The 17,514-nt window shown below is 37.6% G+C and overlaps 1 protein-coding gene across 1 annotated transcript in view; it reads left to right on the top strand.

The window, feature by feature from the left end:
- The first annotated feature begins 326 nt into the window (after window positions 1-326).
- Window positions 327-17,514, top strand: part of SV2C (synaptic vesicle glycoprotein 2C) — an 80,049-nt gene continuing 62,861 nt past the window's right edge. The window contains exon 1 of the mRNA XM_010205288.2: window positions 327-967. Coding sequence (XP_010203590.2) covers window positions 388-967 — 580 coding nt within the window. The 5' untranslated portion in view covers window positions 327-387. The remainder of the gene's footprint in view (window positions 968-17,514) is intronic.

Raw genomic sequence — 17,514 nt, 5'->3', positions numbered from 1 at the left:
TGTTGCATGGAATTGCCTGTTTACTTTCAGAAAACGTGGTATTCATTGAAACACTAGTGTAATAAGTTTGATTCTAAAACCTGATAGGGAGATTTCTCTTCATATTATTTTTCCTGGGATATTTGCATCTCTGAAGAAAGTCCATGTTTGCATATTTGAAGCCCTGAACTGTGGTGTCCAATGCTGAAAAGAAGACTAGTATGGTATGGTATTGGTATGAAGAAGCAAATAAGAAGGACCAAACTGTAAACTTTTTTCTCTTATATTTTGCAGGTTGGATATTACACCTTCATATGTACTTGGGCTTTTTCTGCTGATGTCCAACACCCAATAGGTACTCTAAACAGTATTCAACAGGTCCCTCTGCAGCATAAAGGCAGACACAAGATGGAGGAAACATTCAAAGATAGGACTTCGTTGGTGAAAGGTGCAAAAGATATTGCCAAAGAGGTGAAGAGGCAAGCAGTGAAAAAAGTGAATAAAGCTGTTGACAAAGCTCAGGATGGCTACACACAGAGGTCCTACAGTCGATTCCAGGATGAGGAAGATGATGATGATTACTATGTCCAAGGAGGAAATTATGGTGTAGAAGCTAATGATGATGAAGGATCAAGTGAAGCAACAGAAGGACATGATGAAGATGATGAAATTTATGAAGGAGAATATCAGGGTATTCCCAACTTGGGGCAGGGCAAGGATAGCATGGTGGCCTTGGGTCAGCCTATGCGTGATGAATATAAAGATCGTCAGGAACTGGAGACAGAGAGGAAAGCTGATGAAGAAGAGCTAGCACAGCAGTATGAACTAATAATACAAGAATGTGGCCATGGTCGTTTCCAATGGGCTCTCTTCTTTGTGTTGGGAATGGCCCTAATGGCTGATGGTGTTGAAGTTTTTGTAGTCGGATTTGTGTTGCCCAGTGCTGAAACAGATATGTGTATACCAAATTCTGGATCAGGATGGCTTGGTGAGTAAAGTCTTTGTTCTATCTTTGTCCTAGCAGTATGCCTGAAAATGTATTTGTCAACAGCACTGCTCATATAAAAATGTGTTGGTATTGAATATAAATAAGCAATCCACAAAGTCCATGAATAGCTAATACGGATTTAAGGAAGACTTTAATTTTATTTTTTAGATAAATGTTGGGGTTTTTTTCAGTCAGTAAGTATAAATAAGTCACTGAAGTGGAAGATTGCACAGTTAAACTTAAGATAAGTTTATATTTTGTTCTGCTATACGAAATTAGACATCCAGATGAACTAATTTAAAAAAAAAAAACAGACAAGACTTAATTGGAGTATTGGGAGTTGTCCTCGGTTTATACAGATGTAATAAAAAGTAGATACAAGGGTCTAGTAACATTGTTATACTGTATGGGAGCCTTCCCAAGGGCAAGTTGGAACACAACCTAGAAAATGCAGGAAATCCAGGGGAAAGGCTATCTAGTCTTTTCCCTCCTTTTGTCTAGTACCCGTGTTAGTGTTATGCCAATGATTGTTCACTAGCCATCAAAAGAAAAAAGGACAATGTTTATTTTGAGTTCAAGGGTGGGGGAACAGAAATCTGCAGGACAAATAGCTGAAGATGAGCCTGTGGTATGCGTTTTGTGTTTGTTCAGTTGATCAGGGTAGGCTGTGTGTCATCCTGTTGCCTCTTCCCTCCTGCAATGCGGCAAATAGGCAGGCTGAGCCAGCCCTGTGTGACTTGGTGAGAGCAGCAGTGCTGCAAACAGGTCTGTGCTTGACCTCCCTGGACATGCTTGGGTGCATCAGACAATGCGAGGCTCTTATGGGGCAGGGCTGTGGAGAAAGGGTGTAAAAATGGTTTCCTGAGGAAGAGGGGAGCGAGGTAGGAGCATGAGGACTTGGGATGTGGCAGAAAGTGGAATATCTTTGTATAGATAAGCAGCTTGGGCCTGAAGGACCCAGATTATTTCAGGAAAGGAGAGCTTATAAAATATTTAGGGACCTTTGTCTTCTAGCAGACGTCGAGTTTGTTCCCTGCATCTTTACAGTGCATGGTTCTGTTGCAACAATTTTATTTTAGCTGATTTAATTCCTTTGCTTGCTATTAATTAGAAGGACCCTAAAATACCAGCTGCATAAAAATCAGATTCAGAATTTTAAATAGCACAAGGTTATTTGTGTTCTTTAAGTAACACAGGAGCTTTCTCAGTAGACTATTAAGTCCAGGACAGGTTGAATTCCTGTCACATCAGTGCTAGCAGTTTGGCTCTGTAAGTTCCAGTAAAGTGGACCATAGCCACTGTCATTTATATCTCTTAGGCTCCCTCGTTGTCAGAGGATCATGAGTGGAAACAAGAGCCAAGTTTTCAGCTGGCTGGGTCGTTTGAGGCATTCCGTGTTGTTTGATCATTTGTTGTTAGAAATTAACTACTCTGTTTGTACAGTGCAGTGATTAAAAATTAGAAAAATTAAATTATCCCAGTTTTTACGATTAAAGGGGCTGCATGCAAATAATCTGTTTGGTACTGCCTGTTTACACAAATTTACAAACATTGCATTTGTTGTACTTAGACCTGTGAGCTTTCAGGCCTACTTCTTACAGAAAGAAGGTGTATAAACATGTCTATTTATAGTCAATTTGGAGCTTTTTAAGTAATTCAAAGGGCAAAGAGGAGAAACTAAATCTGTAGATTTACTGTATCAGTACAGAGAGGAACACAGAGTACATTTTGTATAGCAGTGAAAGCCCAACTTGCTTTTAATGGGATTTTGTTACCCAGTACCAGTTGAAGACATCTCTACTATCTACTAGTCAATTTTTATAAGTCTTCTGTATTGCTAGAACATAAATGAGGGATCTCAACCACATTTTTTAATTACTGATAGCTCTGTTTGTTTTACCACAGACATCTGCCCAACAAATTGAATAGTCATAATTGTCTTTTTTCTCTAGGATGACAACATGAGAGTAGCCATGAAATCTCTGCAACTAGTTTGTTTGGGGTTAACGAAAATAACAAGGTTGTGCAACATTAAGAAGGAGCTTCATGATGCTTACACGTTCAATAGCTAACTGATCTGCATATGCAGTTCCTTCCACTTACATTAAATATTGAACTGGGAAATTGATCTTTTCAGAAATAAGACACGCTGAACTTTTTGGTATTCTTGGCTTCTCTGGTTGTCAAGTTATGAGGTGTGGAGAACATTACTGTAATGCTTTGTGTTTGTTACACCTGCTACATAGAATTGAAATGTAGGGGAAGATACATTACACTTTGTAAAAAGAGAGAACAGTTGCTATAAGTATTGTGAAGGTGTCTGGAATTGGGAGCAACTGGCCATGAGGGTTCACAGTCTTTTGTTAAGGTCTGACATCTGTCAGAAGGGAGTTGAGGACATCTCTGTCTCTAGATTCCTTATAATGCCGTCCTGTGATATATTGCAACGACTTTACCACTGTTTAACTAAAATCCAGCACACAAGCTGTTGAATATCTTGTAGGTAGGCAGACAGATAGATAGATAGATGTGTACGTATATAAAAGTGATACTATCAAAAGTAAGGAAACACGTCTGGAAGACTTAGGTGCACAAGCAATGTGTTCTCAAGCCTAAAATACAGAAGTTGTAATAGAACTGACATTATCTTCCTTTTGAATAGTACAACAATAGCCTCAGTGTTGTGGTATTAACAAACAAATAATTCTATGCTAGAAGATTAACATACAAAAGCAGGAAAGAGCAGGGGTAAGTAGTTTCTTTCCAAGTATGTACAGAAGGCATTGCAACATGTGTTGGTTTTATTCATAATTTCACAAAATTGATATGTCTTGCCCATTGCGAATTGAACAACACAGGAAGATGAAATTCATCAGTACACTGGTGAACATATTGTGTGTAACCAGTCTAGATAGAGTCTATGTGGACAGCATAACCTTATTTCCAGTGACACAGAATACTCGTGACAGTGAATGCTTAGTGAAAGCATTTTTAGGTAATCATAACTAGGCCCTTATCCATATATTTCAATTATTTCTCCATTGTGGTTTCACATGATAATTGCAACCTAACTGGGGTCTTCCAGACAGGCCTGATTTTTTTTCATAATTGTAATTCCAGAATCCAGAGAGCTTTAATGTTGTTAGAATACTAAAGTCATGAAATCAGTGCTAGGAATTATGTAGTGTAATTGACACACATATACAGGCAGGACTGGATCTTCTTGAGACAGGTTGTGGGCTCAGGACTAAAGATGTTGGTTTAACTTTTTTCCTGCTTGCATCTTATCTCTTTGGTTCTTCGTGTAGATCAAAACTGGACTGATTTCATATTAATTCTCTAGGCTGTGATTTGGGTGTGCTTTTCTATGTAACTTTGTTTTTATGTCTTCACGTGCAGATTGCTCGTGAATTTTATAGTTCTTTTTTTCCCTATAAAATCTAATTTGTGGCCTTTTCTTTCCTCATAATCTTTGCACTAGAAATAATGAAATGTTCCTTTCCCTAAGCTAGGCAAAGCTAGCTTTTCCCAGCTATATATGTCCAGGATGCCATGGCACTGGTGACCATCTTGTCATTGGTTCTCTCATGGGACCTGTAAGTATTCATCTTCATGTGCAAGACTCTTGACAGCTGCACTGCTGTCATTATTGCTAGAAGTAGATACAGGTTGACTTGTGCTTGGTTGGCCCGAAATGCCAGTTTTTGTGGCAGCAGTTGGCACAATTTTTCAGACAGATACCGCCATCTCTATTTTGTATTTTATCACCTCTAGAAAAAAAAAAACATATAAAAGACACAAAATTAAATTATTCCCTTTAAGCCTTTTTTGCATTCATGCTGAATGCCATCTTTTCCAAAGTCCAGTGGTTTCTCATTGCTTCATGGTAGTCTGCCTGGTTTCTTTTGAATCCATATATCATCCTCTATATGAAGTCCAGACTGAATAATCTTTTTTTTTTGTTTTGTGTTTCCATTGTGTTAAGCAATGTATTATCCAAGTCCTTGATAAGAGCTCATAGATAGTACGATAACAAAACCATAAATGATCTTTATATGAGCCAGCAATGTGCCCTTGTCATGGTTTAGTAAGGAGCTGTTTTTGCTTGGTAACAGGGGGAGCGGGTTGCAGTGAAGACCCGGTAAAGAGTTTTTGGACTCTTCCCCAGCTCCTGGGTTCAGACCTGCCTCTGGCCCACCTGGGCCAATCTGATGCCTCTGCCATCACTAGTTAGGGACGGGAATTTTAAGTGCTTGGCAGGAGGTGTAAGAGTGATAGAAGATGGAGGCGACCACGTGGACCCCACAGTCAGAGAAAGAGGAAGGAAGGAGGAGCACCAGACCAGAGACCCCTCTGCAAGCTGTGGTGAGAATGCAGGCTGTGCCCCTGCAACCCATGGAGATCCATGGCAGGACTGAGAGCCAACAGCAATTCTGAGTGAGTGCACCCGGAAGGGCAAGAGACTGTGTGAGGAGACGGCCATGGCACAGGCTCTGCTGGAGAGCCTGCACGCTGCAGAGCAGCCCCACATGAGAGGCAGAGAGGAGCTGCAGCCTTTGGAATAAATGCACGTCGGAGCAGCCTGTGCAGGGCTGCCTTGTGCTTGAGGTACCCCATAGAGGTGCAGGGAGGACTGGTGCAGACCACTTGTCCTGAGGAGAGACAAAAGGCAGAAACTATCAGGAATAGACTGACTGAAACCCCCACTCCCTGCACCCCTGGGCCATTAAGGAAGGGAGGAGGTAAAAGCACCGGGATCAGGACTCTGAGCCTGGGAAGAGGGGAGGAGTGAGGAGAAGATGGTCTTAAAGGGTTGGTCAGACTCTTCATGGTTGTACCACTATGTGTTTATTTTGGTTATGTTTTGGGGTTTTATGGTTATGTCTTAGTTGGTATTGCATTAAATTACTTTCTGTTTTCTTCCCCAAGCCGAGTAGCCTGGTCTGTTTTGTTCTGGACCTTAAACAGCAATTAAGCTCTCCCTGCCCTTTGGCAATCCTCAGGTCTTTAGTACTTGAGGCTAATCCTGATCTTTTTGTTCCCTGATGGGCCTAAACCACAACAGCCCTCTTGCCCAAGAAGGTCAATGACGTAAAACCTCCCATAAAACTTTTCAGTGACAAATACAGGTCCTTCACCTGGGACAGAGTGAGCCAAATCACTGGTATAATTTAGGTACTGACCTGCAGCAAACAGCTCTGCAGAAGAGGATCTAGGGCTTCTAGTAGGAAACAGGTTAAACATGGGTCAGCAATGCCTTGCAGCAATGAAGGCTAGCTGCGTTCTGGGCTGCACTGGCAAAAGTGGCCATTAAGTAGAGAAAAGTGATTGTTTTCCTTTCTCAATGCTATGAGGCCACTTGTGGGATTCTCTGACCAGCTGTGGAGCCATCTGAAAGATGAGATCTAGTAGAGGACAAGTAAAGTGGTTAGAGGACTGGGATACATGGCATATAAAACATAGTAAAAGGAACTGGTCTTGTTTAGCTTGGAGAAAAGAGGTTTTAGAGGGGATGTTTCTCTTCTATTTGATGACATAACTGAGGCCTGTAGAGAAGGTGGAAGCAAATTTTTCTCATAGAGGTACAGGAGGTTGAAAGTTGCATCCAAGGACTTCTGGTGTTATGAAGAAAGTGCATGGTGAGGTTGTCAGCCACTGGCAGGCATTACACAGAAAAGCTGTGAGACTTTGGAAATTTTCAAGAGGTAAGTGAATCTTCCTTATGAGGAAAGGCTGGGGGACCTGGGACTCTAGAGAAGGGAAGACTGAGGTGGGATCTCGTTATTATTTACAAGTACCTAAATGGTGGGTGTCAGGAGGTTGGGACATCCCTTTTTTCTCTAGTATCTAGCAACAGGACAAAGCGTAATGGGATGAACCTGGAACACAAAAAGTTCCATTTAAACATAAGGAGAAACTCTTTCACTGTGAGGGTGATGGAGCCTTTGCACAGGCTGCCTAGAGAGGGTGTGGAGTCTTCTTCCTTGGAAGTCTTTGAGACCTGCCTGGACGCATTCCTGTGATCCTGATCTCGGCTGACCTACTTCTGCAGGAGGGTTGGACTAGATGATCTCTAAAGGTGCATTCCATCCCCTACCATTCTATGGTTCTATGAAGAAGGCCCACAGCAACGTGGTATAGTGCTGAAGTTAACCTGGCTTTAGCAGATTGAGACTAGAGCTCTCCAAATGTCCCTCTCAACTCAAGTTTCTTCTGATTCCATAAATTAGAAAGTAACTGTAAATGTAGAATACTTTCAGCTTCCTATAACTAAAAGACTTATTGCATTTTTTTCATTTGACCGAATTTTCAGAGGAAAGAGTGTTCTGAACTCATGGATTGTGCAAAGGCTTGCTGCTTTAAACACAATCTATGCTCTAGATTTGTTCAGGCAAGATCATGTAGCTTAATTTATTTGCTCTCTTCCTAAGCCCATATGGATTGTCTCTGGATCTGGCAGAAATCTGGGAGCATGCAACAAAATGTCATCAAGACCCCACTCAGGACCGTTTTATAAATATGCAGGCATTTACATGTGTAGAGGGATTCTCATTGCACATGTCTGTAGATAAATATATGGGCAAATCTGCAATCAAATTATTACTCTCAGACTGTGTTTTTTCTGTTGCACATTTGAATAGGCTTTCATCGTGCAACTTGTGCTGAAGCAACAAATTTCCCTTTTAGGGAGAAAGTTCTTGTGGATCTTCAAATTAAAATGATCTTAAGCAAAATTTTATTTAGAGTTTTCTTTGATGTTCGGTGCTTGTCCATTTTTTCTTGCCTGTTAAGTAGCTATAAATTCTTTGTTTAGGACAAACAGCTAGAGACATCATGATTTGGAGGAGAAGCTTTCTTGAGATTGCTTGTCTTTTTAGAGGACTATGATTTAATATGGAAGCTAAAGATATTATCTTTGTGAATTGATGATTAAGTAAATGTTTTAACACATGCTTTCTCTTATGGCAGATTGTACATAAGTGTACTTTTAAAGCATGAAAAAAGGCAATGAAAACTAAATGTATTGATCTTATTGATCAATTAAAATTACTTCCAGTTGTGAATGCATTAAAACTGTTTTTAACCAACTGCATTTATGTTAGGTTTTGTTACACTTGTGGCTTAACTGGAATTCCATCTTCATGGTCAAGTCTACAATTCAAAGCCAGAAAACACTGAGCAGGTGATTTTCTGTTTTGTATTTCTTCTTAAAATTCAGACATTTAAGATTTTATTTCAAAACAAAATTTTCTTCAGGCATTACAGTTTTATCTACTCAGTTGCAGTGATATTCAGTTTTTGACAGTATGGTTCCTCCATATACTATCATATAGAAGACATGAATGGTTAACCATACATTTGACACTTCTTTACTTAAAGAGACATCTGAATTTTCATAGATTGTCACAAAACTGTCCTTACACAGCAGTGAGTAAAATTCCTTGAGCTGCTGTAAGCATGCATCTATATATTGCACTGTTCTGTTTTGTTGTTAAATGTTACTATAGGTCATTAGATACAGATGAGATTTATTGCGTGTTCCTGCCTAGAATACAGTAGGAGAAAGTGAGTGTCTTCTGGTTATATTCCAGTTGTATTTTACTGTTATTTGCAGCTAGTAGATGTACTCCTGTAGAGTTGAAGCTTCCAGGGGAAGATCCATATTTTTTTATGGAAAGTGTGTTGAAGTTCTATTTTTAATATAATTTTAGACTTCAGGGATAGAGGAAGAGATTCAGAACTAATGTTTTAATGTGGTTCTTTGGCTGTAGTATAAATTTGATTGAAGAGAGTACAGATGTCAAAATGCAACTAGTTTAAGAATACCTACTGAAACCATAGCAGGCCTTTGAGTGTAAGAAATCTCACTAAAATAACAGTGAAAGTCCATTGTACTTACAGTTAATAGTGGTAATAAATCTTTAACAGCGATGGAAAGATCTGGAAATAGAGATGCAGTCATTGAAATGGATACTAAATATTTCAGAGTAAGACAAGAACTAGTCTGTAGCATTAATATGTTGTTTCTTCAGAAGGAGAGATGCTGGAAATACAAATACCATCATGCATACTATTCACCTTTAGTAAAGCTTGGTTCCTTTGCAATGACATTATTAAAGTACTTCTACTGCAGTGCCTTTTCTACCTGCCTTCCAAATACTTGAGGAGAGCAAGTAAATAAATTGAGGGAGAAAAATGAGGAGACAGATCCTTATCCATTCTAATCAGATATATTATGTGGACCAGTGCAGATGGTGGCTGTGTTTGGTTTTCTGTCAGAAAGAAACAGGACAGTGGAGAGAGTGGCCCATGTAATTTTTGTCTGTTACAAAGTTAACTAAGCCCATTTCATATGGAGTATCATGGGCTTGTCACAAGACAGAAACTCAGAGCACAGATCTGAACAATTAATGAAAGTGTGTTCAGTCACCTTTGCTGTTGCAAACTCTCATTGCAGGATAGTATTTAAGGTTCCCAGAACATATTATTGAAGCTGGTGCTAACAGGGAGGTACCACAACGTCAAATGTTTTTCCTTTTCCATAATGCTCCTGCTTGCAACATTATTGAGGAATACAAGCAATCAAACACCATTAACTTACACGTTCACTCTTTGCTTTTAAGACGTTCACCATTTAGCCTGAGATTAGATAGAATATTTCTCTGTCTCAATATCCAGTTTCAGTCATGCAGTTTTAACCTGAGTAACACAGTCAATACAGGACAACATAAAATTACTGCATTGCAGTTCATGGCTGAGAGCCTTGGTGTTTCTATGCATTTTCAGCACAGCCAAACACTGTTTTAACCAACTCATTTTTTGAGAGTTCTATAACTAAAGTAATACTTACTTATTATGGGTTTTAGCTAAATGAACCTAACTGCGCTTGTATACCTTGGAATAACGTTAGACGTGAGTCAGCTAGTAAAGTAATAGATTACTTTTTCAGCAAAACATTTGCTACTAGAATACAACATTTCTTAAAGGTTTAAGTTGTGCTTGCATCAACTGCATTCAATGAGTGTAGTAGATATTAAGAAAACTGCTTTTCTTTACATGATGAAAAATACAGCCTGCAATTGGGACCACCTACGTACATGGGAAAATTGTATGAGTAGCCAGTGAGATACATTTAACCTCTTACAAAGATACATTACAACCATGTGAAAATATGCCTGCATGGTTTATTTGTGTGCAAAAATAAAGCTAAATAATTATGCACTTGTAGTTATCTTTAAATCTCTGTCTTGGGGATTGAGCTTGGATAAAATATTTAAAAATCAGTGGGCCGCTTTTTTATGCACTGCAGGTTGTGTTCTGGCTCTGCCTATCTCATTGCAGATCAGTGATTTTACTGTTTATGTCAGACAAATTTATAATCTCAGAAAAGTGGCCAAAAGAAGGAAATGCCTCACAAAGGAAAAGCCTGAGGGTCTTGGTTATTTCACACACTTAATTTGTCTGTCTCTTCCACTTTTTCCTCCTTCTCTCCACTGCCATAGGATCTCTGGTGATACATCACTTCTTAAATCAATGTCAAATGGAGTTTTTTAACCAAACTGAACATTTAAAATATGATCATGCACTCATTTCAAAGTCCCTGTTTAGTTAATTCTACAATGCATTTAAGTTATGGTGTGCAAGCTTTCACAGAATCACAGAATAGAAGGAATTTTGGAAGGGACCTTTAGAAATCATCCAGTCCAACATCCCTGCTAAAGCAGGTCCACCTAAATCAGGTCACACAGGAAGGCATCTAGGCAGATTTTGAAAACCTGCGGAGGAGACTCCACATCCTCCCTGGGCAGCCTGTGCCAGGGCTCCCTCACCTGAACAGGAAAGAAGCTTTACCTTAAGTGGAACTTTTTGTGTTCCAATTTTTGTCCATTACCCCTACTCCTCTCAGTGGACACTGCAGAAAACAGTGCTGCTCCATCCTCTTGGCATGCAGCTTTCAAATACTTTAAGTATTAATGAGATCCCACTGAGTCTCCTCCAGGCTGAACTGCCCCAGATCCTGCAGCCTTTTGATCTTCAATATTTATGTGTTTGTAGCTCTGAATTTTGCATCGTACCATCAAATGTTGAGCCATGAAATGAAAGAGAGGATGTATGAGCTCTTCAACAAGAGAAAGAAATATTTTCACAGAGAATGTGTTAATGAGCTTCATTAAGACATGGGAGAAATGTAATTTAATGGCTTTTTTGTCATAGCAAAGTGAATTGCATTTTATCCATGGATTTAATCAATCAAGGATTTTAGACCCTTTCAAAGTTTGCCTTTTCATTTTGTCTTATACTATCTGCATTTTGAAGAATTGGAATCAAATTAGATGTTGTGATAGATAAACTTTGAAATAGCAGCTTATTTGGTTTGTTTATGGAAATGTCAGTGCTGAAAAGTATGAAATATAATAATTTTTTAATCTATTGTTACTGCATTTTACTGCAGATGCAATTCTTTAATTGTGATGAATACATCTGTTCTCACTGTACACACCTGATTCCTTTGTTTGAAGTGTGAGTATTGTTTCAAATGTGTGGAATATCGTTGCTTTCATAGCTGCTGCAGAATCAAAGTCACCCTACTATACAAGCATAAATACTTTAATGAAGGAATAATACTGAGGTACTGCAAAAATAGATACATGAATATGACCTAGGTAATCTTTTTAACTATGTATGAAAAAACTTGTTTAACAACAGCTATAGTGATAGTTAACAGTTTATTGGGGACACTGAGGGGTTTTGTTTCATTTGTTCTTACCAATTTTTCAACACATTGTCCATTCTACACAGAACTGGGAGGCTTGATAGGAGGGGTTGGTGTAAATGGAAGGTTTTGCAGTTTCATGTACTAAACCAAACTAACAGGCTGCAGCAGTCTGGGAGGAATTACTCAGATTTATTATGTGACTGGAACTGTGGGGAGCTTAGGGAAATTCTGTATGTAATTTTTTTTTTTAATTGAAATCTCAGATTTTACACCCAGGCCAACTCTACTTACTACTCAGACTTCTAATTTTGCACTTCCCTACCACTAGCTGTAAAATGTTGTTCTCTATCTCTCTTAAACCAATGACCCTTTTACCCAACATCTACCAGTCTTTGTTCCAGCTAGTAGATAAAAACCCAAAACAAAGTTTTTGATGACACGTTACGTGTGTCAAGTTATTTTTACTTTTCTTATCAAGCAAGCTTTTCTCAGGATAAAGTGCAATGGTCAAAGTGTCTTCAAAGACTCCCAGAAACTCGTTTATCAGGCAGACAAATGCTTTTCTATGATGTTTTTTAGGGGATTGTTGAAAGTTGGGAGAGTGATGTAAGGTAGGAAAGTTAAGAAAATGTGAAGTGCCACTGACACTACATCCTTAGTGTCAAAAAGGATCTGCATTCTTAAGGTTAGACAAAGGTGGCCTGCTTGCAAATTTCTGCATGTCATGTTAGCTGAACTGAAATTATTTGCTGTATACTGGTTAGCAGTGGAGAGCCTAATATGAAGTTGAGGGAGTATTGATGAATATAACAAGTGTGATATATGGCTATTGTGCTCTCTATTGTTTTTGCCTGGTATTTGTCACACCTGCTTATTTTCACAGAGTACAAATATTTTCCCAATCTGTTAGAATTCAGGGCAATTTTCAAGGCTGGTTCTGAAGTTGCCACTAGCAAGTCTGGTTAAACATAGAAATCTAAGTGATAGATACAGTTATCTAAACAATTTTCCATTTAGATATTATAACAGTGCTTCTGATACTATTGTAAGTATGTAATTAAAAAGCCTGTTTAGCATCACTAGCACCTGCAGGTGTATTGGCTCCATGCAGAGGGTTATTGTGATCTGTTATTCTTCTTTCTGACATTGGATTAGTTAATCTATTTCATTGATTTGAAATGTGAAAGCAGAAGGAAGATGAGGGACCATTAGCAATGAGTGTTACTTTTTTTTCGCTAGTAAGCTGTTGTGTGCTAGCTAAGGTAGATCAAGTCTGTTGTCAGGCAGCTTTGGAGATGTCAGAATTTCAGACACTTATTAATTTTGATAACCTGTTCCCGATGAGATTAGGCCTAGTTCAGTGACTTTTTCTAAAGGTCTTTGGTTTTGGTTTTTGGACATTTGTGTCTGTGTGTTTTGGGTTTTAAGTGTTTTCTCTTCCTTCACCCTTTCACTTTTTTGGAACAAAAAGGTGGTAACAGTAACTGTATGGATGAAGCACAATAAAGAACATGTTTTTTCCTCCCATTTACAAGACGGAAGCTTAGACAGTACTTGAATATAGTTACAGTGAGGACAGTTAATGAGTGATTAAACACTGAAGAAACAATCATCTGTTAGCTTTAATATACAGATACCTTCACTAGAAACATAGTTTTATTAATTAGTTCTTAGTATCACATGGTTTGATTTGCTGAGTTGGATGCATCCGCTATTAATGTAGGTGTATATACTTTGGGCTTTTTGTTTTAATTCAGCACTAATTAAAAGTTAATGATATTCATGGACTCTGCTCTGTTTGGAGTCAGAGTAGTACTAGGCAAATGAGAAATTAACATTCAAGCAATAAAACATGTAGCCAAAATGAACAGTTTTGATATGAAATGAGGTGATTAATATAGATGGCTGCGTGGGCAATGTAAAGCTTTAGTGATTTTTTTTTTCCTTTGAAATTTAATTAATCCGAGCACATTGCACAGTGCTATGCACTGTTCAATCATATGTAGCATTTATAATCATTCTGATTCTCGGGATTGCCATGGAAGTACATTTCAAATTGCAAAGTCACAGCAATTTCTAGCATGACAGGGTCAATTCAGAAACGGACAAAGAGTGCATTGAATTTAGCACCTAAGTCTGAGATTAGAAAAATCTGGAGGAACCTTCGCAGTTACAGTGTAAAAAAACAGGAATTAGGGGTATTAGGACAGCTTAACTAGGTGTGTTTTATCTGAAGCATGTCTGTTAGGATTTTCTTGCTAATGCCAGAGGGAACTGTTGGATCAAAGGAGAAGATAACGTGAAAATAGTATGTTTAGTGATAGCACCTAGGAGATCTGTCAACAGCTTCACATCATCACTTGGGATTACCTGAGTTTTTCATAAATCTGTGCTCTATACATTGCATATTCATAACTACCATCTTGAAAAAATATTATTTATATGGAAGAAAGACACCACATATTCGCTGGTTCTTACATCCTCATGTTGCTAAATTTGAATGCTGGTTGTGAGTATCATGCTAGCAGTGCTTTGTTCTCTTTCTCTATAAATGTATTGTTGATTTTGCCAGCTGAGAAATATCAGAACTGTGATGAGATTTGTTGCAGTAATCCCTACCAGTATATTCAGTTTGTAAATGATTCTAATAAAGAAAATTGAATAATTCTGAGCTACTTTTTATTCCAAAAAATATTTTATGCAATAAATGAAAATGATGCTAGCATCTGATAGTACATGGCATTTTTTTAAAAGAGTTATTGGCACGACAACGTTTTTAAAGCAGAAGGGATGATGACAATGTACTGCAAAGGTACTGATTTACCATACTCTCTATTTTGCTGCCTTATCGGAAAATACAGCTGTGAAGAGAATTCCCCATCCTAGAAAGTAATCTATTACCTGTCACAATCTCTGCAGTTACCGAGCTCCTTCTGTGCATTTATTAAATTGTCTATTTTGAATCTAAGGAAAAGCAGGAACAGTTATTCCTTTTGTTATTACATTGTTTCAATTGAAATAGTATATGAGCAGACAGGAAACTCATCAGTTACGATAGACTATTATTTCATTAGTAAAAAAACCCCATATATCAGCACACCTGTTTGTGTAAATTTTAGATATTTATAAGATGAATATTCCTAGAACTGTAAGGAGACTTATTAGCATACATCTTGCTTCTTAAAGCAAGAAAATACTGTTTTTCAAAATGAACAGATCATGTGAAGTTCTAGAGCTAAATAATCTTGTTCTGCACTTAATACATAAACCAGAATTAGTCTCATTAGCCCAATGAGTAGAAACATGGAGGCAAAATACTTTTTTTTTTTTTTTTTGCTGTTAGAATGAAATTGAGCCTTACACCACAAACACTTCAGTCAGTAAATCTCACACCTGAGATACAGGAAACAAATGAAAAGTAAATGTATTAGGCAGATAAATTTAATACAAAGATGCCAGAGGAAACAGAAGAATTAACCAATACCTGAAAGAAATTTGTGTGAATGGTTGTTGTGAGGCCCTTTAACTCTCACGTAGGTGTTATTTTTATTATAGCACTGGGAAACCTTTGATCAGACTTTTCCAGCTATGAGTTTTCATGTCTGGAATTTCATTCAAGGTGGACACACTAGAGTAGATTCATGATTTGGAAATGTACCCAAGTTGTTTCCTGGGTAAAAAAAAAAGGATTTTTTATTTTATGGAGACAACAGAACCGTTCTCACTTCTCATTTCCTCCCAAGAAGAAAAAATATCTTCCTGGTTCATCTTTGCCCTTTGTAAAAGCACAGCTGGGTGATTAGTTTGAGTAGCCATATCATGTGACCATTTTGACTTCAGTCTGAATGTTGAATCAAGACAAATATATTGTAGATATTTGTTGGCCTAAAATTTAATATTGTTAAATTTTGTCTTGCATTAGGTGCTTTCTGCATTCTGAGTATGCCATCAGTACCCTTCACTTAAGGTTCAGTTGTCTTCCAACTTTCTTGAAGGTTCCACAGTGGGGTTCTATATCTCTGTCTGTTTGAGTTCAGTTCCCTGGAAAGTTTGGACTTAATCCTTTTGAAAAGGAACAAAATGGGGGTTTGAGGTGGGGGGGGAAGTATTGGTTTGGTTTTGGTTTTTAATTCCTTTTAATATTTTGTAATTCTTCTAGGTTCTATCTTTTTTGTATTTATGAGGCTTCTCTTTAGAAATACAGTACTTGTCTACCTCATGAGAGTTTTCCTTTTGTTAAATCAATCATCAAATTATGCATGTCATATGATTACAAACCTGTATTGTTTGAGTTGCTTGCGTTGCTGATGATGTTTTTTCCCCTATCTTAAAGATCATAACCGTTCTACATAGAAACCTATTTCTTTCCTCTTTCATTTTCCTGTCTGTGCTGGTCAACTGACTATGATCTTGCTTTTGCTCAGCTTCGCTTTCAGTTCCATTTTCCTGACTTTCATGGTTGAGTTCCTCTATTGCAGTTCATTAGTATTGTCTGAGAACAGGATCATTTTGTCTGAGAAACAGGTACAGTTCACTTGATTTCTATTTATGTGAAATTTCTGGGTTGGTATCAGGTTGAACATCATCAGATATTTTTCAGGTACGTTTGAAAGTAGTATAAGGAGATGCTTGTTTTCTGTTTTTTTTCTGTTGCTGGAGAAGAGAGGTTATTTACTGTAGTGTTTTTAGTTGATTTATTTGAGCTATGAAATGTATGCTGTGTACTTTTGGTAGCCTTTACATTGTAGTATTTCCCTGAGCTCTTTTTCTATACAAATGCTAGAGAAACAGTCTTTTAGAAATTAATAAACATTTTTTTAAACACTTGTTTTGGATTGAAAAAAAATTTTGTTCTCATCCCTTCATGAAAACATTAATGTTTCAGCGTGTTTCAGAAAAGGAGATGCAGTTGTCTTTTTTTTTCACTTATCTCACTGAGATTCATTATGAATGAGTGCAAATTTTTATATTCTTTTAGTTATTATAGAAATGAAGTTATTCTTTTTTACTGACTGTGAAGGATACCTAGAATATCTTTTGCACTAAGCAGCTAAAAAAATATAAAAAACTAAATAGTCTGCCATGCAAAGACCTGTCACTATGGAACTACTGCCATTACAAAACTTAGCATAAAGGTTATGAAGTTTTAAGTCACACCTGAAGGTCCAAGAATCCCTGCAGTGTGATATACACTGTACAGACTTTTATATTGAGACTGTAGAGCTTCAACATTAATTTTAAAATTGCTTTATACCATTCATGTATTTAAACAAATAAACCTTATTACTGTTATTCCTAAAATTAATTCTAATAGTGTAATAGTAAGCAAAAGGACTGTAAATACATATATTAAGCAGAAGAGCAAAAAGCTTCAAAATGAATGTGTAATTAAGCATCTGCACTAGAGAGTATGAAATTGCAGACTGAGGCCTGTCTGCAGCTGTCCTGAAAAGGAAGGCAGGCGGAGTGGATTACTCTGAAGAACAGTAATCGAAAAAGAGCCTGATGTGCCATGTCATTTGAGGATTTGCATATATTACATATTATTAGGTAAGAGCAATCATTTAATATCTGAGATTAAGACACAAAATGATTGCTGTAGGAAACAGCTAGCATTTAGAGAACGGAAATCTATAACTTTAGAAGACTTGAACTTGCAGACACTCTTCCTAAATTTTTATTTCGGTTAATGTGGTGTCTGGCTCACACCTTAGCTGGAAAACAGTACCTGTCAACTTTTTCAGATGACTGAGCAATTGATATTTTACTCTTTTAACCATTTACATATATACCTTAAAAATTTACTGTTCCATAAATATAGGTCTACTTG

The sequence above is a fragment of the Colius striatus genome, chromosome Z, assembly GCF_028858725.1.
Source record: "Colius striatus isolate bColStr4 chromosome Z, bColStr4.1.hap1, whole genome shotgun sequence".
NCBI classification, from domain to species: Eukaryota; Metazoa; Chordata; class Aves; order Coliiformes; family Coliidae; genus Colius; species Colius striatus.
The sequence above is the reverse complement of the archived record's forward strand: the minus strand, read 5'-3'. Positions and strand labels throughout refer to the sequence as shown.